Genomic DNA, 23,932 nt, shown 5'->3' with positions numbered 1-23,932 from the left:
GAGTCGTTTAATAACTTTATTGCTTACTATTCTCTGTTTTCTATTTCTCAATTTTCATTCATCTCTTTTTAGTTTATCGAACTCATTTAAGGTTTTGGGTTTTGAAGGGAAGTCGGGTAGCTAGGAAAGTCAAGTCAGAGAAGAAGGTATTTTATTATTGAGCTAGTAGTGATTGTAGTCTCGTTTTTCTTATAACTTTGGGATTTTTTTACACTTCCAAAAAAAAGGAGTATGGATCTTGATGATGGTGGACCTACTCACCAACAAAATAAAAAGATACAAAATATTATTTCTTAACTCATTCAAACTCTAATTTCATAATCAAAATCAAAAGTATATACTTAAAACTAAGCTTAAATCTCAGTTTCTCATTTTCTATCTAACAGGTAATTGTTTTAAATAACAAAATCTATTTCTAATTATTTAAAAAAACATAAATAAAAATATTATTTCTGTTTCTATTTCTATTGGAATAGAAATAGTTACGGAACATAATTTATTTTTTCTAATAAAAAGTAAAAAAAGAAGAATTATTCTTCGGGACTCGTAGCACATAAGTCCATATTGTTCATCAATTATCCATGGGCTAGGTGACAGTCAAATCATTTGACTGCAACAAGTGAAACTTTCATAGAAAAAAAATAATCAAACTTACCTACGAAAGAAAGACCAATATGTTTTGACTCACTAACATCAGCACATAAACTCATTAAATTCCAAGAGGAACCATCTTACCAAATAGCTGTTCTTCGTTAAAACCATTATTCCATGAGAGTAAAAATTGGTAAGATTTGAATCTAATTTTAAATCTAAATTTATGATTAACTTTTTCAAAAAGAAAAAAAAAAAAAGTCTCTATTACTCTCTTACTGATATAATTTCCAAAACTAATGGATATTTTTTTAATCTGGTATTAAAAATTAATTAATAAATTAATGGTTATAGTACTTTTTAACTTAAAATTAAAACTAAAAAAATATCAATAAAGAATTTAAAATTTAAACATATTTTTTAATATGGTTCAAAGTTCAGTAATATTTTGAAATGAAAACAGTTTGTCCAAAATTAATATTGAGAATATTTTATATAACTTTTCTTTTTTCCTTGAGTTTTGAAGTTTAAAAATATTCTTTAATTTTGAGCGTTTGAGGCTTTTGAAAGTTCTTTATGAATATTTTATTTATTTATACATAAATAAATAAATAAAGCCCTAAACCGACTTGAACTGAAACCGTGCACAATTCAGAATAAAAATAGAACTAAAAACGACGATGCGCATAAATTTCAACACGAAATTTAGGGCCAAATAAAAGATCAACAGGTATAAGTAATGTTAGTCCTACATTTATCAGAAGAGTCAATCGAAAAGAAAAGGCATGGAAAGAAAAAGAGAGAGAGAATTAGGATGATGTAAGGAAAAGGAAACGTGCCTTGTATCTGAACCAGATTTTGCCGCAATGGACGACGTCATGGTCATAGGGCGATCAGAAGGCTCTTCAGATGGAGGTAAAGGCAAGAGGCAGAGAGAGAGAGAGCAGCCACATTTTCCAAAAATCCATGGGCGCCGCATCGGCACAGTCAGAGGTGCAATGCAACTGGAAGAAATATCGAACTGAGAGAACAGAACCACACAGGAATGGAAAAGAATAGCAGAATCATCAATCCATTAATAATTCATGAGAGAGAAAAAAAGGAAACAAATGATTGGATCATCTCATACTCATCTCCCCCACCGCTCTCCCATATTCTTCACCGCCCTCTCGCCCTCTCGCCCTCTCGCCCTCTTGCCCTCGCTTCCATTCGCTCTATTTTTTTTTTTTTTTCCCTTTTATAGAACAAATGAAAACAGTTACGCTCGCTTTGTTTCTCAAGACACGACTAAACCTCTACGTTATTTCTCCCCCAATTACTACATAATTTTTTAATAACAAAAAATTTAAAGACAAAATTTATAATTTAACCCCAAATAAATATTACATTACAGTAATGAAATATAAATAGAAGTTTTGGTCTATATATAGAGAGGGTTAATTATTTTATCTCATTTTATTTAATTAAACATTTGGTTAGAGTTGCAGTCCAAACCCAAGTCCAACCACTAACGGATATTTCCTTTAGCCCATCATGGATATTATCTACTTTAACCTGTTATGTATCACCATGATCTCACAGTTTTAAAACAAGGATATTAGAGAGAGGTTTACACACACTTAGAGTATAGAGAGAGGTTTACCACTCTTATAGTAATATTTTGTTACCTCTCTAACCGATGTGTAATCTCACACCTAAACCGTGAAATGAGTTGGATGATATAAATGAATATTGAAAATTAAATAGAATTCAAACTTCTAACTCAGAATATGGGGCCTCCACTGGATTTGTAGCACTGTAATGGGAGCTCTCTAATTGCTCAGATCTATTTGTCTTAAACTAACAAAAATTAAATTCATTCATAGGGGCAAAATGTTTACAGAAACATTCACATTCATATGAGGAATATAAATATGAGTTATAGAATTAGGCTTCATCAAAACGGTGAAACCAGTTGGTTAAGGTTTTAGCAACCTCTTTTGTTTCATTCAAGGATACAGATTTAAGAGCCTGCGCAACCGCATCTGCAGGAGTGTACAACTTACCTACCTCCCACTTTGGCTCCTGATCACAATAAAACAACCACATCTTCAGAAATCCTTACAAATCTACAACAAAAAACTTCAACTAAATTCCTTTTTAAGTTGCAGATCTTTCTTTTGGTTTTGTTTACTTCCCCCCTCCTACTACAAGTATAAACCATTGGTTTTGTGTATAATACTTTAATCTTTACAACGTTCTTTTGTTAGGAGAGGAGTCTCACATCGGATAATTAAGGGGTTGATTATAGGTTTATAAGCAAGGAATACATCTCCCATTGGTATGAGGCCTTTTGGGGAACCCAAAAGCAAAACCACGAGAGTTTATGCTCAAAATGGACAATAATCATACCATTGTGAAAAGTCTGTGGTTCATAATATCTTTAATAACATGTTACTAACTAAGCCCGATTTGGAATGACTTTCATAAGCATTCGAAAAATCATTGCAAACAAATCTTACTTTGATTCACAAGTCCATCCGTAGATAAATAATATGAAATGAGGAGAAAGATTAATATATTATGACATAAACGAGATCCAAAGTATGATGCATCAATTTAAAAGGTTGAGTGGGATATATGAGGTTGATTAGCAAGGGCTTCACAGAAGTGTTCTTAGTGAAATATTTAGAGAACTTAAGTGCTTATTTAGCTGGCTTGTGGTTTTGAATTGCATAATCTGATTGCTGGCAGCTATCAAAGAAGTTACAATGCCAAAAACTTCAAAACAATAACCAAAGAATGAGTAATGAAAGTGTACCTGTATGCATGGTGTGAGGTGGTTACCGGTTAACTGGATCTTCTCGATCGTGCCGTTAATAGATTCGATGCGTGGTTTCAGAGTTTCTTCGAGTAGATCTGTCTCGTCAATCATGTCTGAACTGAACTTCACCTGAAACGAAAGAACGTATCAGACAAACAAGAAGCATATATTTACTCAACAATCCAAATTTGAGAGCTACCATACCAGGAGGGTGTGTTGGACATTGTAAGAGCACTTGAAGCAATCTCGATTCTCAGATGGAGTTGGTTTGAACTCTGATACCCCTTCTGTCATCTAATGAAATAGAGCATAGTTTATGCAATCAAATACAGCTCACTCAATTTCTAAACCCCCATTTCATAATCATCTCATTTTCTAAAATCCGGCTTCTTTTTCATCATTAGGAAATGGAACTCTTAGTGAATTGCAAAATTACCTGCTTTACCACTGAGGGTAACTGATCAACAAATTTGGTCAGAGAGTTCAAGACTTCTAGATCTCTGTCAGGAACAATAGCTCCAGCAGCATCAAGCAACATCTTCCATGCATCCTCTGCATATGAACAAGGAGAAACAAAAGTTTTAGTAACATAAACATATCAACGATCAAGAATACATTTATATGCGTTGGTCACAGGCTGCAAGTAATAATTAAATTGAAATTAAAACAACAAGGGTAGATGTGAATCGGCATGAAGTAGTGAGAACAAGCTCCAGTCAGAATCTTCAATATATTTTTGTATTCAACCATAAACTACTGACGATTAATCCAATACTGGTTTATCAACATGGGCATATGCTCTAGTCAGAATCAATGGGAAGTTCATATAGCACTGCAAGGTATTAAATCCATTTGAAGGATCAAAACTAAACAATTAAACTTGATTGCTGAAACAGTAAGTTCGAATATAGCAACTTAAAAGAGTAATAGATGGTATCACAAAATAATTGGGGTGGTTAGTCCTTTCAAATTATTACATGTCCTCCTTCAACTATCGGATGGAGATTTTCATATAATATATAACAGCCCAAACCCAAGCCCACCGCTAGCAGATATTGTCATTTTTTGACTTTTCCTTTTGAACTTCCTCTCAAGGTTTTAAAATGTGTCTGCTAAGGAGAGGTTTCCACACCCTTATAAAGAATGTTTCATTCTCTTCTCCAACCGACATGGGATCTCACATAATACTTGGTACCATGGCTACAAAGAGGATCTTATCTAAGCATGGAAGGCAAACAAAGCTTCTGATTGAGGATGCAAATTCCTAACTACAGTACAAGAGAAGCATACGAAAAAGGCATAAGCTGAGATGAGATGGTACCTGAGACACTCCTAGCTATTGAGTAAACTGGCGAAGCTTGTACAACTGGCATCATCTGACTGGTTAAAGGGCCCAACTGTATAGACAAGCATTTCAATCAATTAGAACAAAGTAGCTCATGACATGCACAGTTCTCTTTGATGTCTACCTCAATGGCATGCCCAATACATGAAAGAAACCAAGAACAAACTAAATTAGCTCTGATTATGGATTATGACATGGTTTATAAGAAGTCAAGCATCCCATTTTAATCTTCAAGAAAACCAAAATTTACCGTGCAACATGAAAGCACGGTGGTACATGCAAATGAATCTTGCTCAGAAATCTAGAAGTGAAAGATCGCTACATTCTACCTTTGGGTCAAGCCATAGTATATATGTACAAATACATGAAGTACCATTTTAAAAGTGAAAATTCAATCAGTTCAAGGAAATAGACATGAGAAAATAAATTTAAAAAAAAAATCAAATATCAGTCCATACTCCCTATAACACACCTATACTTCCTCGAAATGCTACGCTTTGATTTCCAGACCATGCTCATCCAGAAAAATAATAAGTATTATCAGGTTCCATAAATAGAAAGAAACTAGAAAAATCTGAAAAGTTTATAAAAGTCCTAAATCAGATTATTGCATCAAACGTTTACTACAAATTTAAGAAAAGCAAAGGTCCCCAGGACGAAGAGACAAGAAGATTATCAACAAAATTGTGCAAGCATTACTTTTATACACTGTTCCAGTCCTTGTTCATTCCTACTGCAGGCGAGAACAAATTTGGTTCTACCAGAAAGAAAAATATATTTGGCTCACAGCTTAGATTTGTGTAATCTAGAGCTACATTTTGGTGGATTTGCTAATCCCACGTGCTACACAATGTCCAGTTATATAAACTCAAACTTATAAAGCTCACATTTTCAGCTACATACCAACTATTGTAAATCATAATCCTACAATACATAGGTTAACTCAATTACTCAAGTTTTTGTAATCCATCTTCGTGTACCATCTAAAAAAACACCTTTTAAGGTAAGTACAATGGATAACCATTTGGGTTTTTGTATTTGAAATTTGTGCTTGTTTTCTCACCATTGTTTTAATTTTTATCAAGGAAATATTTGAAATTTTAGTTAGATTCCAAATACAAAAATAAGTTTTTAAACAACTTTTTTTTTATAGTTTTCAAAGCTTGACTTGAAATTTGAAATATTTATAAAAAGTAGATAATAAAACAAAGATTCATAGATAAAAACAATGTTCAGAAGCTTCATTTTGATGAATTTGGTATATTTTCCATAAAAAGGTCACTCTTGGAAGTGAAAATGAGTTATACTTTGCAGCATGCATGGGCCAGCAAAGAAACCATGAAATCCAACTAAAGATAAACAATGATCTATGCCAAATTTACCTGCTCAAAGTAAGGAACAGCCTCTGTTGCTGGCCTGTTGTTGAAGGAGATTATAGCATTAGCCTTCCACAATGAGAATATTATGTCACACAACCATAGAAATTGATAATCACAGATACCAAAGTGATAGTGATTAGCTTGTCAGTTGTGTCCCACTCCATTTCCACGAGCAAACTAAATAACCAAAACCAGAAGAAAAGCAAGCCAAACCTTCGGTATCTTTTCAGCGAAATAGCTCCCTGTGAGTACTTGAAGAAGAGCGCCATTGCTACCATTAAAGAATAAAAACGAAATTACCTCAGCGTTTCTATCTATGGTAATGAGGACGAATAGTCACGAGTTGACTCACCTATGTCCCACAGAAAATAGAGGAAGATTAACGAGTTGAGCAGATGAAATATCTTCATCGGGCAATCCGGAGGCTAAAATGGTGTCCAAACAAGCATGAAATCTCTCAAAAACTTGTCTCGTTGCATCAGCATGATCGAAAGTCACATTGTAAGGGACTAAGATTATCAGAAACCCTTCCTTTGCCAAAAGCTCGATTAGGTAGCTGCACCAAAATGCAAGTTGGAACAGTTAACAACACAGAAAAGGGCAAAAGAAGAAGAAGAAGAAGAAGAAAAATAAGCAAAACGATGGAGAAATGGAAGGAAAAAAAACCTGTAAGTAACTTCAGGAATAGCTCCGATGAAAGCGCCGCCGAGGAACTTGATGATAGCGCGAGGTAGCTTACCTTTTGGCGGCGGTACCACCAAACAAGATTCCAATCGCTTGTAAATCTTGTTGATATTTGAATTTCTACTGCTTCCTCTGCCGGCATATCCATTCGAGATCATCGTCTTCATAGAAACAAGTGAAGTTCCCGATACCAGTGTAGCAGTTCGACCTGAAAATTCAGTGGAAAGGGGAAAACAATCTTCAATTCCTCTCTTGAGAGTATATTTGCGTCTGTTATATTTGTTGGATAGGAGAACCCGTCGAAATCGGCGGCCAAAGACGGCAGAAGAGGACGACAAAATGGTGGCGCCGGCGGCGGAGGCGACGGATGTTTCCATATTTTGCGTGGGAAAGTACAGACCAAAGTTCTGTGGCGATTACAATGTTTAAAAGAACGAAGACAAGTTTATGCTAGTGATTCGGCCACGACGCCCAATTCATTTCCTTAAAATTAAAGCGGGATAGAAAATTTCCTGAATTGAACCGCACAAATTTATTTCACTTAAATTATTGTAGTTTAATTATTTTATTATTTTTAATTTAAAATTTATAGAGGTTGGATATTTTATTATTTTTAATTTAAAATTATTGTAGTTTTAAATATTTGAATAAAAAATTTACTTAAAAAGAATATAAATCCTTTTGCGAGTTTAACTCCAATTTTATGGTGGGTAAGCAATGTGTTTACTCACTAAATTGTGCTTTTGTGTCCCACGAATCAATCATTGATCCCTTATAGAGTTCAAGTCTATATACCTTTTCTATTAGATATTGTTGTTCTCATATATTCCGATTTTAATTGCTAGCAGATATTGTTTGCTTTGATCCATTACATATTGGCGTCAGCCTCACGATTTTAAAACGCATCTATTAGAGAGAGGTTTGCACACCATTATAAGGTTCGTTGTCCTCTCCAAACAATATAGAATCTCACAATTCACCTCACTTTCACTAGGGTCGACGTCCTCACTGGTACACTGTCCAGTGTCTTAGTCTGAAACTACTCTAGTTCGGTCTGAAATAGTTTGATCTGAAACTGCTCTAGTTTAGTCGGTTACATATTGTCATCAACCTCACAATTTTAAAACGAGTCTATAAGAAATAATTCATTCTCATCCCTAATCAATGTGGGATCTCACATTAATGCTTTGGCGTATCAAAAGCTTGCAGAAGTTTGTATCGCTACAATAGTAAACATAGCCACATATCATCTAATCAACGGAACCATATAAGTGTAACATATGGTTCAACTATAGAAGACTAGCTAAAAATTGAAGCTCCAATATCAAGCCTCAAAGAAATCACATATGAAATAGCCTTATTAGACGTCACTTAGTAATTGACTACCTGATAGTAAGAAAATGCAATGCCATTCAAATATACATATATTCGCCCCCACGAACAGCATTTGCAGCTCCTTTTCTCTCTTCTTCTGCCTCCTTCTCTCGCTCCTTCCAGCTCTCATATTTATGGTCGTCGGTGGGCAATTCGTGTCGACAGATCGGGCAGGAGTTATGCTCATCCTATAATCAATTAGCACAGGGAGAGCTTAAACTAAGAAAGATTGGGCTTTAAGCATATAGAGAGATCAATCAAGTTAGCGTATTACCAGCCATGGCTTCAAACAAGGTGGGTGGAATGTGTGCTTGCAAGGCAATTCCTGCATCTTGTCATCAACAGCCAAGTTTTCCCTGCAAATGGCACATTGTACATCTCTTCCTAGCTTGGCAAGAACTTCCTCTGTCACAGTAATTACAGGAAGTTTCTCGACGACTTCTTTACTTGCAGGAGGTACTTTTGGAGGCCCGCTAACCGTTTCCAAATCCATGAACTAAATAGACAGAACAAATATGTTATAATGTAGGTACTCAAATGGTTTAAGCATTTGAAACAACAGCATTACCAACAAGCACCATCAGAATCCCACAAGCCAAGACACGACAAATCGAACTATCCAATCTTATATGGATATCCATAAAGTGTGCAACATCTTGTAGAAATGGTCACAACAATTAGGATGAGCATAACTTCTGGGTTGGTCCAAAAAAAATCCCTCAACCCAACCCAACCCAACTCGGACCGTACACCCCTAACAACAATCAACTCATACAGATTTGAACCATGATACTGATCCAATGCACATCCTTCATAAGGAGCGTAATCACCATCGAATCCAGAAGTCACCATTGAATCTTTTCTTTACATTTTAAACTCTCCCTTCTTCACATATATGAGTGTGGATATTAATTTGATTTATAAAACCCAACACATAAATTATTCCTATCAATTGGGGAAGAAAAGGCATTGTTGAGGTTTAAGTCAATATTCATCACTGCTAAACAAAAAGAAAGAAACTTAAGCTTCTTTCTGTATGTAGTTCTTGGACTACCTTTTTTGTTAGGCTTGTTTTTTAGAATGGTTTCGTTTTCCCTTCATTTTACTCAATGAAAGGTCAGTTGCTTACTTGAAAAAAGGCCCTAAGGAAAGAAATCATGAGAGACTTGAAATAAACATTACCCCATCTACAGCGTTCTCTAGATTTTCAATAACCGCTTGAAGGAAGTCAGTAGTATTCTCGGAATTGTTGTTGTTGTCAACCAGAGCTTGAGAAGATTCAGCGTTAAATAGCGTAGCTGCAGCGGCTGTCAAGAGGTTCGATTGCACCAGCCACTGGGGCTGGGGTGGCTCCGGATCAACAGTGAGATGGCCCTCAAAAAGATAGCCTGAATCATCATAAGAACATTTCAAGTCTTACATTTGAACAAATAGCCAACCAATTTAACAAAAAAAAGTGTGACTAAACCAGTACCTCCATTTGAAGTACGTTGTGACGGTGAAGATGGATTGTCAATTTGGTGCAGAATTTCCTTGGCATGAGCTATGTTAGCCTGTAATTGTTGTTTCTCAGAAGGATCAGAGACCAGACTCAAAGAAACCTCAAAAAGCTTGAGACCAGAACACCAAAACCCTGGGGCCGTATATCTTGTCTTCAATACTGTTGCAACTCGGCAAATTACGGAATAGAACTGTCACCAAACATTAACATATCAACAATTCAACTCCACATACAAAATTAAGAATCAAACGAAATGATAAATCACCGTACTAGTAGAAACCAACAAGATTTCACGAAAATTACAAATTCCACAAGAACAATAACAATACGAGACAATTTCACACGAAATGGAACATTCGAATGAACGAGAGATCAAGAACTATTGAAAGACAACAAACTTGAATAAAAAGAGGGGAAAGATGAAGGACCGATTTGCGTAGAGAAGGAGAAGCAGTAGGATAGCAATCTTGAAGAAGAGATATAGTGGTGGAAACTGCTTCCTCGAATCTCTGTTTCTTCCTCAAATCTTTTTGCAATTCCTCCAATCTTGATATCAATGAATCCTCCGATTCCATTTCTTCTTCCTCGTCTGATAACAAATTTTCTTCTCTTTGCGAATTTATACTTAGAAATCTCTATGAATCGGAGAATTTCTTGACGAAGGGGCAAGCAAAAGCACGAATCCGACCTGGCCGACGCTACAATGTTGACGATCTACAACCGCCAGATCCCACGCGTGGATGTATCCGTAGCGATGAATATATTCAATAATCCTTTGTTATGATATTATTAGAATTTAGGGTTACATTTTTTTTTTTTTTTAATCTATATATTACTTTATGAGCTCGAGATCATTTCAATTTTAAGATTTATCAAATTTAATTTGAACTTAAATATGTAAAGCAAGTTTTTCCCTAAATTGGCTATGTTTTTGTAATACATGCAACCAATTATTAACTTCTTTTTATTTTTTTACAAAATTTAATTTTGATTCCGGTCTATTTTCTAAGTATAGTTTCAAAATTGACATATTTAGTCTCGAGGTTTCAAAAATAGATCTAAATAGTTTTCCGTGTATGTTGTTGGTTGGCTAACAAAAAATATGATATTATCATGATTCGGTGATAAAATATATTAAAATTGATTTTGATATCACGAGAATTTAGGTTACTTTATGTGTATTGACTGTTCGTGGACAAAACCGAGGAAAAGCTTGAAAGAGAAAGTCCAAAGAGGACAATATCTGCTAGTGGACTTGAGTTGTTACACACAGATTTGATAGCATATAACCCGAATAGGAAAAATTGACATTTTAGCCCCGGTAAGTATAGACGTGGTCGTACACACCCGTATTGACACAACATTAATAGTGAAGACTGAACTATACATGAAAGCAAGTAAAAGGAATTTTGAATGGACATACAACCATGGACAATACGTCTTGAACAAGCATAACTAAGACATCCGACACGTGGCCATAGGCAGCACGCCTTGGACAAACGTGACCGTGACAAACGTCACACCAACTCCAACTTCTCGGATGTTATTTACCCTAATACTCTTTGATTTCCAAACCCTAAGACAAATGAAGTTAGTTTATATGAACTAAATTTAGGGAAGAAAGGTTGTTGAGAGGTTGTTGACAAAGATGACAATACAGAGATTTCATGTTCATGCTGCACTCTTTTCAAAGCAAAGGTACAACCTTATGCTGCAATTCAGCTATTGTATTGAATCAAAGTTCACAACCGAGTAACTCAAAAGCTGATTCTCAGCAAAGTTGAGGTAACTTCTCAACTGAACAGGTAATTTTCAAAGCAAAAAAGTAAAGCATTATTTACCTTCTCTGTAATAACAGCCTTCATCTACTGAAAATTCAAAAGAAAGTTACAGAATTCAACAGTAAAAATGACATACTATTAGGATATTAACCAGCAGGTTATTAGAAAAGAATCTACAGAAGCCTCTCTCTCTCTCCCTCCTTCTATTCTCAACTTCTTGAATTCCATCAGCTAAGTCAGCTAAGAAAACAAAGAATTCAGAAACAAATAGGAAAGCTTACAGAACAATTTGTTTTTTTTTTTTCGAAAAAATTAATAATAACGAGTTGGAGTTAATGATGTTATCTTCTTCTCGTGTCATACACAAGCCTCAATCCTAGGCTCGAATGAAAAGGCAGACATGAACTCCACAGCTTCACCGTTCATGTTGCATTTGGGCAATTCGGTCCACTGATTCTTGACGAGATCGCATAGTAGATACGTATAAAGCTCGTTAGAGTTCATGCATATGAGTATCTGATCGCCAGCTCCAACGCAGTTAATATCGATCTTCTTGCCATACCATTCATGCGACATTGCAGGAGGCAATGCTGCAATTTGATGCCAAGTTCGAGCATCCTCGTCGTATCTCCAAACTCTAAGGCTTGCAGTTTCAAGAAACTCAGATAACATAACAACTAGCATCTCACCTCGACATTCGACTACGTCGATGGAGTACTCCGAAAAGACAGGCAAGAGCCTGGGGTACTCCACGAAGCATCGCTTGTTGAGATTACAAGCCATGATAGTCCCGGACGAGCTAATGAAGTAGATGAGATCCTCGCCATTCTTGTTCACAATGACCGACGAGTACTGCTTCGATGGGCTTCTCTGCATGTTTGTAGATACTACATTTCCTGTCCTACTGAGGAAGTACACAACAGTATCATCATTGAAGTTGAATTCGATAGAATCGTCAACTTTTCTACTCAAGGTAACATTGTCGTCCCAACAACCAACGGTCGAACGGTAGACTTTGAACCGGAGCTTCGGAAGTTGGCCATGGACCAGTATAAGCTTGTAAGAGCCCTTGCAACCGTCACGGTCCGAGCTCATGACGATGGCATGAAGATATTGATTTTTCTGGTCAAGTTCCACAGGAGGAAGTTCACTACATGAGCCTGTTAAAGGATTCGACACAATAAAGTTGCCCGACGAATTGCGAAAACAGATCAAACCACCAGAGGCTGCAACCGGCATCAAGTTATGATGACGACTCTGAAGGACGTGTGGATAGTTAAGTTTCTTCCAACTTTTCTCAGTCGAGTCGAAAACAATCGAGCGGTCGAGATGTGAATCCACCATGAAAAACCAGGGATCGCGTACAGAAACGTCGGAGCACGCATACTTGAAACTCGAAGAAGCTGCAACCGATTTCCATCTTTTGCACACTGAAGAAAGGCGAAAGAATGCCGAGGTCGGTAGCCTCGACAGCACCCGTTCAAGAATGTCTTGATTGAGATCATCCAAAGAGAAGTTGCTCAACAGGTTTCCTCCATCATCTCTCTTTCTCTTCCGAGTCATCCCCACCCCCAAATCACCATAAGCATCACCAAGCTCCATTAGCCGAATTATCTAAGGAATCACTGCAATACCAAACAAACACAAATCTATCAGTTTCAATCAATCTCAATAGCCCCAAAATAAGGATCTCAAATCAAATCTGTGAGAAGAAGTAAACCCTTATGAATGGATCGAGCCAAATTTCGGGAAAAAAAAAAAAAAAAAAAAAACTCATGAACAAAACAACACAAAACTCGAAACCAAATCACTCCACAAATTAAAGCTCCAGAATCCAGAAATACAACAGCAGAAATCTGATTAAATTCACGAGTAAAAGAAACCAAGTCAAAATCCCGCCGCCGAGCGGATCTCAAACCCTAGGACCCGATAATCAAACACTCCCAAAAGAATCCACATGACCAAAATTCACACTCAGCGTAAAAACAAAGCAAATCGAAACAGAATCAAAAGAAAGAAACATGAAATCAAAACAAGAGAAATCAGATAATGCACCTGGTCAAGACGCGGGCGAAGCGATGAGGCGGAAGTTGAGAGGGACTGAGTGAAGTGGAGTGTGTAGGGGGCTTATAAATGGGATTTGGAGGGCTGAAAATGGTGAAAGTAAAAGGGAGGAAGCATACGAGGGGAGGAGAAAAATGAGAAAAGGGGAAAAGAAAAGGAGGGGGAAAAAGAGAAAGGGAGCTATGGAGGAAGAAGAGAGGGAAGGTTCGAGGGTAGAGGCTTTTGTAGGCGTTGACACTTTGTTACAGAGAGGAGGAAGAGGGGCGGAGGCGAATACACGAGCGGATAGAAGAAGGAACCAAATAAATAATATAAAGAAATGTCAAAAGAATACACAACGGAATACGATTCTTAATTACTTTGTAAATACAAAAATAAATAAATAAAGTAAAAGGGACGACACAAGCTGAGTTGACTCTCGTTCATCGGTGTTCTTGGCTTTGGATTCGTTTCCTATGTTTTTTTTTTTTTTTTTTTTAATTTCCTTTTACTTTTTTCTTCTTTTGTAATTATGAGTTTTTTTTTTTTTTTCAAGCAAGGGTGACACAAGCTGTATTGTCTCACTGTTACATGAATACGACCCTCCATAATGGTCAGAGGTTGGCTCAGTCCATTGGGTATCGTTCATTCCAAGTAGGTAGTTGAGTTGCTGTTCTTTCGCCCAGGGGCAGCTGCCTTTAGAAATGGAGGATCGTTTCCTAAATTAGCGATTGGGATTTTCATAAATAATGAATATAGGGAAACCAAAAGTAAAGTCACGAGAGTTTAGTAAACAATATCATATCATTGTGTAGGGTCGTAATTCCTAACATGATTATTAAAGTTATGCTCTTAACTTAGCCACGACAAACGGTGAGCCTCAAAAGTGAAGTCACTCAAGTATAAAAAAAATGGTGTATTTTGTTCGAGAGCTCCTGAAAATGAGGTTTCAGAGGAGTCTCTTATGGTTCTATGGTGTACTTTGTTCAGGGGCGGCTAATTAAGGAGATGATCATCGTTCAAAGTGAACAACATCATATATTGTGGTGGAGAGGTATGGTTGCTTGACAACCATATTATTATTGACTATTGTATCAATTTATAATTTAAAAATATTTAATTATATTATTTTAATATTAATTTAGCCTTTTTGAAAAATGTATAACCTACAAATTTGTATAGGTACAGTTTATGTACTCAATTTATAAAATTTAAAAGGGTATAATATGATATTCACTTATTCAAAAATAAATAAATTCATAAAACAAAAAATTTGACCATGCATAAAATTTTAGTTAATTTTTTTAAAAAAAATTGTAATTTCAAATAATTATTATTAGACATTTTTGAATAAAAATATCAGAAAAGTGGGGATATATTTGTAAATTTACGTTTAGGCCATAAATAGGACGAAGTGGAGAGTCCCCATATAGGTCCGTGACTCTTTTTTTTTTTTTTTTTTTTAATTTTATTATTTTGTTGTCGTTTTACTAGTGAACAAATTGTTACTATTATTAATAATATATAATTTTTTATAGGCTATATTATTTTATTTTTATTACAAAGTTTAATCATTCTGCCTTTAAACAAATATTTTATTCTTTTTTTACAAAAACTTAATACTAAATAATTTCTTGCTAATAATTAAATTCTCCCAAAATTTAATAAATTAGGGACTGAAATATGAATTCAATATCTATTATTTTAAAATTTAATAATTATAAATTAAAAATAGTAAAAATTTAATCTCAATCTTAGATTAAATGTTAAATTTTCAAATCAATTTTATTAAAATTTTAAACATATATTTTTGATAAAATTGTAAATTATTATTATTATTTTGGCTTGAAAGCAGAAACAAAATCCATGCCTTCCCACATGTGACTCTGCATTCTCTCTCTACTTTAACCTTCCCTCTGTCTCTGCCTCAAAGTAAGAGAAAGGGTAGTTTTTGTCAAAGACACCCCATTTTTTAAAATACATTTATTATTTATTATTTTTTTAAAAAAATAAAGAAAAAAAATGGATTATATTACAAATTGTTGGGGGCGTTTTGTTTGGTTTGGATATGTTTGTTTGGTGCTGACATTTTGACACCCAAAAAAAGCAGACGGCTTATTTTATATTTGTCTTTGCTTTGACAAAACCTTCTCCTCGTTTATGGAATCTCTCTCTCTCAAAAATCCCATTTCCGTTTCCTTTTATTTCTTTATTTTTCTTTGTGGCTTCCAAGTCAAAACGCCAAGAATCTTCAAGGCCACGAGACATGCAAGTGTGGTTAGAGCCTGCTTAACCTCTATTAGATGAACAATACTCTCCACAATTATATGATATGGTTAAACTTCCAAAAGGTCTTATTTCAATTGTATTTTTGAGTATAAATTCATGATTATTTCCTAAATTAGCTAAAGAAAAAATCATTTTTTTAGGTAATGCAAAGGGTAATATTGTAATTCAGAGGGGGGAAAAGAAAAAGCCGTAAATTGCGTTTCTTTTGGTTTTTAGTTGGGAGTAATTTGATGGCATTGGCATTTTGGTATGAAAGCAAAACAGAACAAAAGCAGAGATTTGGATGCCCCCTACGCCCACCAGTCCTATGCACCACTTTTACACACTCCGCTTGTCAACCCACCTTGAGCGCCTTCCGCCGCTTTGGCTTGGCCATGGCCCCCCCCCACCCCCCTCTCTTCCCTTTCCCTTTCCCTTTCCCTCGTGTATCATTATTCTATATTCTAAAGTTCTTCTTTTGGAATTTTATGTCACTACTTAGCTTAGGGTCTTCGTGGGTGCGAGTTGAAATTGAAAAGAGAAATGTTCGAGTTGTTTTGTCAACCGATCTGATTCAATTTGGTTCGTTGAGAAAGTATTAGGTTTTTGTCAAATTTGTTGGAAATGAGCGTTGGATAAGTCAACGAAAGCAAACGGGCATGATCTAACTTGTAAGATGGTATTTTGTATGCTCAAATTAAGACTAAACGTTTATAATCTTTTCACTATTACATAAGCATAACTCCTTACCATGGTATGATATTATCTAGCATAGAGAGAGTATTCATTGATTATAAACCCATAATCATTCCATAAATTAACCGATGTGGAACTTTCATCATCCAACACCTCCTCTCGAATAAAGTCCGCCACCCCTTAATCAAGACTCGACTCCTTTTTCTTTTGAAGTCTTAGTCATTTTTTATTATGCCTTTGAGGAGGCTCGACTCCATTTCTTTTGGAGTATTTTGTTCAACATTTGAGAATTTATCAATCTATTGGTACGACTAAGTTTAGGACATGACTCTGATACTATGTTAGATGAACACGACTTTCCACAATGGTATGATATTATCCACTTTGAGCATAAGCTCTCATGGCTTTGCTTTGAAGATATGCTCAAAATGGACAATATCATACCATTGTAGAGAGTCGTAACAAGTTACGAAGGCTATAGAACTGAGTTGAGGGGAAAAAGAGAGCTCATTCTCATTAGAAATGAGTTTAATTAAATTTCTGTTTGAAAAAGCTAAGAACCTAATCTCTATTGAACTCTAAAACAAGTTATCCAGATAATCTATAAGAACTAATCCTATTGCATAAGAATTTTGGGAATTCATACTTCGGTGTGTTTACAGGCTTTCACATTGTGTAATTGACGCCGAGATCTCTACTAATACTGAAACCTCAGAAAAAAATTCCCAGCTCGAACCTCATTGTAAGGATGTCTGGGTGATCAGGAAACATGAATGAGTGAGCGGTGGCAGCGAGACAATCTCTACGACTAAACATCGCCCATCAACTCGGGTCGTTCTGCTTGCATCTTCGAACTTATAGCCGAGACAGAGCGATCCCAGATTTATCTTGTGTGTTTCAGCTGCAGATGTGTCGTTGAATGAATGGTTATATTTTGATTATTTGCAGCCTGTTGTTTACTGGTTTGGTCCAAGAGAGGAAGAACAGTTTCATCTCCATGTATTTTGCCCATTGACACGTACATTGACGTCTTGTACTAGAAGAACTCGTAACCGTATCTGTATCTTCTGAATCGAATCTTGCAGTTCCAACGTTGTCACAGAAACATCCAGAAACCTCCATAGGAATAGTTGAGTGACTAGGATCAAAGGTTTGTTATTCAGCAATAAAGGAGAACTCTAAATATCTGTTGGAACAGATCGACTTGTTCCGACGTCACTAGCCGTATCCCTTACAGCTCGAGCAGTTACTCCGAAAGCTGACCTACGAGTAACCCCATTCGAAGTAGGTAACTCAGGTGTATCTCCACCCATATCTTCATAAGAGAGTCGCATGGTTTGTGGCTGAATGTCAGGGGACCTGGAAAAATGATCGGAATGCATAAAACCATTTGTCGACTCGGAATCAGACGAACAAACGCCATTCGCAGTTTCTAGTTCTGCACTTTCAACACGTCCATTCGCACAAAAATCCATTTCTACATTCTCTTTTTGTAGCTGACCGTTCCCCATAGATTCAACGGTTTGAAGGCTTGAAGATCGTGGGCGAACTCTGCAAAAAAATCAGTAAATGGGATGGTTAGACATGTCTACTCCATCAAGAACATGATGAACAAGAGAGTTCCTGTGAGAGCTTATATTATTTTTCACCCATATGCAAAGTCAATGAAACAATAACTCAAATCCTGAAGAGAGAAATATACCTAGAGTACAAAAGCATGTAAGCTCCCTGAGATAGCACCTCGTCTAAATCAACTTTAAAAACCTGAACGTAAGTGGCATCCAAGAAAGTTAAAATATATTAGGCTCGGACTACATATAATATATTCTGATGAGATGTTAAACGATGCAAAAGAACCACTATCAAAGCTCGAGCATCACATCAACAAGATACACCCTACCAACCTGAGCATGATTGAACTAATTAAGACATATATACTCATCATCCTCGAAGTTAGGGATTCAAATCCTCCATATGTTGTTGAACACAAAACAAGGATACATTCCAGATGGAGTCAAAGTTCAAAACACAACTATAGATTGAATAAACTCCGACTTTAACGTCAATGATACATATAAGAACTTTATCAACGAGGACTTCACAAGCCACCATTATCCAGTTCCAGTAACCAAAAATATAAGATTTGTAAATAATGAGAATTACAATGTGAGATCCTACGTTGGTTGGGGAGGAAAATGAAGCATTCTTTATAAGGGTGTGGAAACCTATCATTAGCACACGTGTTTTAAAAACTGAGGGAAAATCTGAAAGGGAAAGCTTAAAGAGGACAATATCTGCTAGCGGTGGGCTTGGGCTGTTGCATATTAATTTCACTTAGTGCCTCGTAAGATTAGAAGCTCATATTCACATGTCTAGGTGAACTAAGCATTGCTCGGCATCTTGTATCAAAAATTTAACAGGTGCAAATAATTTGCTACCCTAACCAGAAATTCTTTCAAGTACAGGTGTTGCCAATTTGAACAGAAACCACAACATTTTGGCAGACATACAGCATGTGGGCAACAATGAAATCAAATTTAAAATACAATTCCAGCAACCATAACAGGCACACGAAGATATAATCTCGAATGGTTACGCATTTATGTGCGTAACAGAGTATAGATACAAATTCATCAGTATTAATATTTGTGCAGTGCTCACAAGCATTTGTTGTGTACAAGTAGAAAGAGAGAAAGGGACTAACCTTACAATCATCAATCCTGTACCAATTTCCAACAAAGTCCTTAATGTAGCAGATATAATGACCGAAAAACGAAGCATTCAGCATATCGACGTGAACAATTACTGCATAAAGCCTGTACACATCTGTACAATCTCCCGTTTCACTCATATATGGCCTAAGGTCTAAAGTCTCTGGAAATGTTACTTTCTTGTTGAGTTTCCCAAACCTCCCACTCTGCAAAATTGTTCCAACAGAAGCTTAAGGGAAGGGGGAAATTTTCATAAAGAAAACACAGCGCGTTTAATCAGCGTTTAATCAGAAGTGCGATGATATATAATGCATCTCTCTTTGAACTTCCAACAACAAAGCGTTGTGTGAATAACTTGTTCTTTCGTTATCGACTAGCTGAGAAGCCTTTTTAGCATCGCTGAAGTTCTTTCTCCGGTGTCCTCACCTCGCTCGGTTTTTGTTTTCATTCTAAAACTAATTCTTTTGGACTAGAGAAAAGGAGAGGGGGAAAGAAAAAGTAATTTCTGGATGAATGCATGTCAATTGACACAATACATTAACTTAAGGTTCTATCATTCAAGGTGGCCATGAAACATTTAACGCAAATACTCTGATTCTTAATCTTAAGGACCAAATCAGACATGAAAGAAGGTATCCAACCTGAAATCTTTTTAAGGCAATTGTAAGAATATTAGGAGCCTGTTTAATCATGAGACGTTTTGACGCCTTCACATAGCCATTGCACCTACAAACACAAAATATCCATATCATATAAAAGTAGGGGATGACATGAAAAATAATGACAAAATTCAGTCTGGTTAGTTTGGTGGAGGAAATAATCAATGAGTTAAGATTATTATTGGTGACCTAACATATTGCTCATTGTGACAAGAACTACAGAATATATGATGAGTTTCTTCCTTCACCCGCACAAGCTAGATAAGTATATTTGAGAGATCCCACATAGATTCTAGAGGAGAACGAAGCAATCCTTATAAGGGTGCGAAAACCTCTCTCTAGTGGACACGTTTTAAAACTTTGAGGAGAAGTCTGGAAGGGGCTAGCCCAAAGAGAGCAATATCTGGTGGGTTTGGGGCTGTTACAATCTTAGTTTAAGATCTAACTCAAAATTCAAACATCATATTGGAAACCAATCCCCCAAAAAATGCAATTACTAACGAGTCAGAAAACCCAGTTGAAACCAATCAAAAGAGCGGTCTTCGCCCTCATGTAAATGGTTCTGTTAGGTATGCGGCTCTTCGCCTTCATGTAACCCAGTTAAACCCTGTTACTAGAGAGAGAGAGAGAGAGAGAGAGAGAGGAGCTGCATACCCATCACATTTGTACATATTATCACCATGCAGCCACTCTACTTTAGTGAATTGATCAAGGCACTCCTCCAATGATGCAGCATCCCCATGAATTTCAACAGTCAAATCCATCATACTTTCATGCTGGTTGGAGACAACTTTGCAGCTTGTACATATCACCTGAAGTATCAAAATCCATCATACCTTCATCAGTCCGTAGGTAAAACAAAACACAACAATTGAATTCTCTAAATATAAACACTATAAAGAAAGAAGGGCATAACATAAAAGCTCATGCAAAGCTCAGGGTGAAAAAATATTAATCTACGTGACTGATAGTGACAAAATCTCAATATATGTCGTTTTACACTTTTAAGCATGGCTTAGTTCAAACGATCGATGGATTCTTCTTCAAAGTGTAGCCAACATGGCTTACCTGGGACTGAAGTTGGCCACCAAAAATGTGTTGTATAATGGTTGTCTCTCTGGAATGAGCACGAACAGCTTTCTCTCCACCATACTCATCGAGGCACGCAAGTTGCATTCTATCAATAGCAAATCTGTAAAACAGAAGTCAGCCATTAGAATATCGAACAATTAACTAAACTTACAAAGAAGAGTGCATGTTTCCCTACATGATTAGCAAGAGATATCGTACTACAAAAAGAAAACAAAGACAAATACCTCATGAACTCATGGGCATCTTCCTGCCTTCCGTAACCAAGATTTCCACCGAGATTAGGCAACCGATGGATAATATTATTGGGTGAAAAGGGTTGGGAACTCCGACAAGCTCTTTCAACATGTGTTTGAAATTCACAAAAGAAACACCAATCATCACGTACACCTGAATAAAAGAGAATGCTAAATTATGGACACGAGGACGAAGGCCCAAAGGGTGGCGAAAGAAGGAAAAACGTCAAACGGCGTTTACATTCATTTCTGTGCCCTTTCTCCATAAGGAAGGCAAAAAGTGGTCTTGTGAAGGATAGACACTGTAGAACCACATTGGCAAAGCAACTGCAAGAAATAGGAAGAGTTACATTTTCCCTCTCCTAAAACTACGGATCGAAAAGATAGAATCTAACTCATAAGCGACTGAAACAATTGTTAGCAATAAGTGAATACTAACCTGTTGCCACAATTTAAGAGTCCACAAGGATGAAGCTCATACTTATCCCAGTAGAAGAAGTTCACAAATTCATCATAGGGGAAAAGAATCTGATTCATCCAAATATAAAGACGAACTTCATTAGAGCTATGATATTACTAAAATTACACTCGAAGTGGAAGTCGAACACATCATAAATTTAGCTTAAAAACGAAGATAACATACATCTTTCGGTTGCTTGATAGGTTTCGAGGCCCTATGAGAAGGTATTAACGCAATTGCCGATAAATTTTTGCTCGCTATCGTAGAAGCTTTGGAATCCCTGTGGTTATTTGCAGATTCACAATCATTTGTATTCCTACATTCTTGAAAATTCTTGCACTCTGTCTTGTGGCCAGATTTCCAATGAACTTGTTGACATGTTGGTGAACTATATTCGAAACAATTTTAAGAACGAAAAAGATTCATCAAAACAAATATAAGAACAGAAAATACATGAAAAACTCGTGGAAACAGTCCATAATTCACACAAACATAACCATGGGCATTTAAATTGCTACAATAATCAAACATTTAAAGGTAATTCAAGCCCCTTAATTATTATAATATTGAACAATTCAGAAAAAGAAGAAGAAAATGGGATCTATATAATGAACAGATCAAGTACACTGTTACCATATAAAGAGGATAACGAGAAAGCTTAGAAGAAGAAGAAAAGGAAAGTGGGTTAAGACAATTATAGCCGAAAAAGGGTTGCTGTAGCCTAACTTGCCCACTATTTCCAAACAAATAGAACCCGAAAATAAAAAAAAAGTTAAATGATTAACTGAACAGGAATGGCCAATGCAATTGATTTAAACTTTGAAACCAAAAGGATTACCACTCACCAGTATCGAACGGCTTTACATCGCGAGCACTTCTTCGAGCCCATGTTGCCACAGACGACGCACACGGCATCGCCCATGGAAGCAGCGCCGCCGGACATTGAGTTACAGTCTCCTTTTCCCGCCGTTCCTCCGCCGCCGGAAGCCTCGAAATTCGCGTCGACCTCGAAGTATTTAGAGGCCGTATTCTTCACCAAGTGCAGCAATCCAAAGATAATAAAAAACACAGTCAATATCAATTGCAGGAACCAATTGAGATCCAACGTTGCTCCAGAGACGTGCATCTAAGCAGCCCCGCCGTTGATCCAAGATCCTTCGTTAATCCTATAGCTTCTCATGGATGAATTCAGGACACAACTGAAGCTCAAACAAATACCGCCAATGAGAAAAATCCAAAACTAAGATAAGAATCGAAGAAGAAGAAGAAGAGATTATTAGGGCTGGTTTGAACGATCAAATCGTCGAACACAGAAGCAGAATCGGTGAGTGCGTACAAATTAGACGGCTGCTCCTGTCCTACTGTTTCTTCTCTGTAATTCGCCCGAAACTGCGATTTTACGATGGGGACAAGCTTTATTTCCTCTTCAGAGTGGATTTTAGGGTTAATTATCAAATAATTTTATGACTGAAACAAACAAAACCATAAATAAGCCCTTGTGTTTTATACGGTCTATTTCCTTTTCCGAACCACTTTATTTATTTATTTATTTTTAATTAAAATCTCTTTTATCCTTATTTATATCCTTTTCTCAAAAGTTTCTAATTATTAATTCTCAAATAAATAAGAAAACAGAAAGTATTAATTCTTCTTATTACTTTAGGATAAAGGATTTTTATGATATTTTATTATTTTATATTTAGCCTTCCTTACGTGGCATCCATTTATTGGTTGGGCAACTTTTTATTTTTATGATAAGTTTTTTTTTTAATCTTTCTGATTCATAACCTAATGTCTTTAACTTAGTCGAGCCTATAGAATCTTCAAGTATTGAATAAAAAAAATATGATTCTCGTAAGTATCGTCATAGTTGACTCGAGTATCGAATAAATTATATATTTTGTTCGAAGGCTTTAGAGAAAAAGTCGAGTCTCGGTTAAGAAAAAACTGTTCAAGAACTCTAGATAAAGAAATCTCGTGGGAAGCTCTATTGTATATGTTGTTCGAGTACGGGATTGTCCTCGTATACTTATACTCCAATTGATTTTAATTTGATTTGATTTTACTATCGCTTTCATGTTTTTTCTTATAGGGATTTAATAATCACCGACAATTATAAGAACAAAATGGAATTGATTAGTTTGGCATGTAGTAGGGAAAGTCCACGTCCTTGATCGTGATTGGTCTTTGATGCATGAAGGTGACAGCCATGGTCCTCCAAGAAGTTTTGGCCTTCCAGGTTAATATACCTTTCCAGCCTTGTAAGTAAATCATTGAGCATTAAAAAGTGAAATGCTAGAATCATTTGGTTC

At 36.1% G+C, this 23,932-nt stretch overlaps 4 protein-coding genes across 7 annotated transcripts; all 4 read right to left on the bottom strand.

Annotated features, from left to right (window-relative positions):
* Positions 1-173: 173 nt before the first annotated feature.
* Positions 174-7,278, bottom strand: LOC111480382. 3 transcript variants are annotated; one of them, XM_023125378.1, is made up of 12 exons: positions 6,785-7,278; positions 6,471-6,674; positions 6,332-6,389; positions 6,122-6,184; positions 4,716-4,791; positions 3,831-3,946; positions 3,599-3,688; positions 3,392-3,523; positions 2,590-2,655; positions 2,354-2,430; positions 1,431-1,595; positions 174-253 (listed from the first exon to the last, which is right to left on the bottom strand). In XM_023125378.1, the coding sequence occupies exons 1-12, from the start codon at positions 7,177-7,179 to the stop codon at positions 190-192; spliced, it is 1,506 nt and encodes a 501-aa protein (XP_022981146.1). In that variant the 5' UTR covers positions 7,180-7,278; the 3' UTR covers positions 174-189. The 3 variants fall into 3 exon arrangements, with proteins under 3 accessions (XP_022981146.1, XP_022981147.1, XP_022981148.1); XM_023125379.1 differs by lacking the exon at positions 174-253 and having other exon boundaries at positions 1,430-1,612; positions 6,785-7,274; XM_023125380.1 differs by lacking the exons at positions 174-253; positions 1,431-1,595 and having other exon boundaries at positions 2,395-2,655; positions 6,785-7,272.
* Positions 7,279-7,956: 678 nt separating this feature from the next.
* On the bottom strand, positions 7,957-10,431 carry LOC111480384 (E3 ubiquitin-protein ligase AIP2). The gene is made up of 5 exons (XM_023125384.1): positions 10,106-10,431; positions 9,651-9,867; positions 9,359-9,564; positions 8,451-8,672; positions 7,957-8,364 (listed from the first exon to the last, which is right to left on the bottom strand). Exons 1-5 carry the CDS (start codon positions 10,250-10,252, stop codon positions 8,215-8,217), a joined length of 942 nt encoding a protein of 313 aa, XP_022981152.1. The 5' UTR covers positions 10,253-10,431; the 3' UTR covers positions 7,957-8,214.
* Positions 10,432-11,524: 1,093 nt separating this feature from the next.
* Positions 11,525-13,811, bottom strand: LOC111480383 (F-box only protein 13-like). Of its 2 annotated transcripts, none has more exons than XM_023125382.1 (2): positions 13,514-13,811; positions 11,525-13,083 (listed from the first exon to the last, which is right to left on the bottom strand). In XM_023125382.1, the coding sequence occupies exon 2, from the start codon at positions 13,058-13,060 to the stop codon at positions 11,816-11,818; it is 1,245 nt and encodes a 414-aa protein (XP_022981150.1). In that variant the 5' UTR covers positions 13,061-13,083; positions 13,514-13,811; the 3' UTR covers positions 11,525-11,815. The 2 variants fall into 2 exon arrangements, with proteins under 2 accessions (XP_022981150.1, XP_022981151.1); XM_023125383.1 differs by having other exon boundaries at positions 11,525-13,072.
* A 3,147-nt stretch (positions 13,812-16,958) lies between these two features.
* LOC111481037 (ubiquitin carboxyl-terminal hydrolase 18-like) lies at positions 16,959-23,105 on the bottom strand. The gene is made up of 11 exons (XM_023126321.1): positions 22,466-23,105; positions 21,804-22,008; positions 21,600-21,688; positions 21,402-21,487; positions 21,152-21,314; positions 20,904-21,027; positions 20,490-20,647; positions 19,818-19,902; positions 19,170-19,382; positions 18,168-18,229; positions 16,959-18,016 (listed from the first exon to the last, which is right to left on the bottom strand). Exons 1-11 carry the CDS (start codon positions 22,744-22,746, stop codon positions 17,644-17,646), a joined length of 1,839 nt encoding a protein of 612 aa, XP_022982089.1. The 5' UTR covers positions 22,747-23,105; the 3' UTR covers positions 16,959-17,643.
* Positions 23,106-23,932: the final 827 nt, after the last annotated feature.

This window comes from Cucurbita maxima, unplaced genomic scaffold (assembly GCF_002738345.1).
Source record: "Cucurbita maxima cultivar Rimu unplaced genomic scaffold, Cmax_1.0 Cma_Scf00006, whole genome shotgun sequence".
Classification (NCBI taxonomy): domain Eukaryota; kingdom Viridiplantae; phylum Streptophyta; class Magnoliopsida; order Cucurbitales; family Cucurbitaceae; genus Cucurbita; species Cucurbita maxima.
Note: the sequence above shows the minus strand (reverse complement) of the source record. Positions and strands in the feature narration are given on the sequence as shown.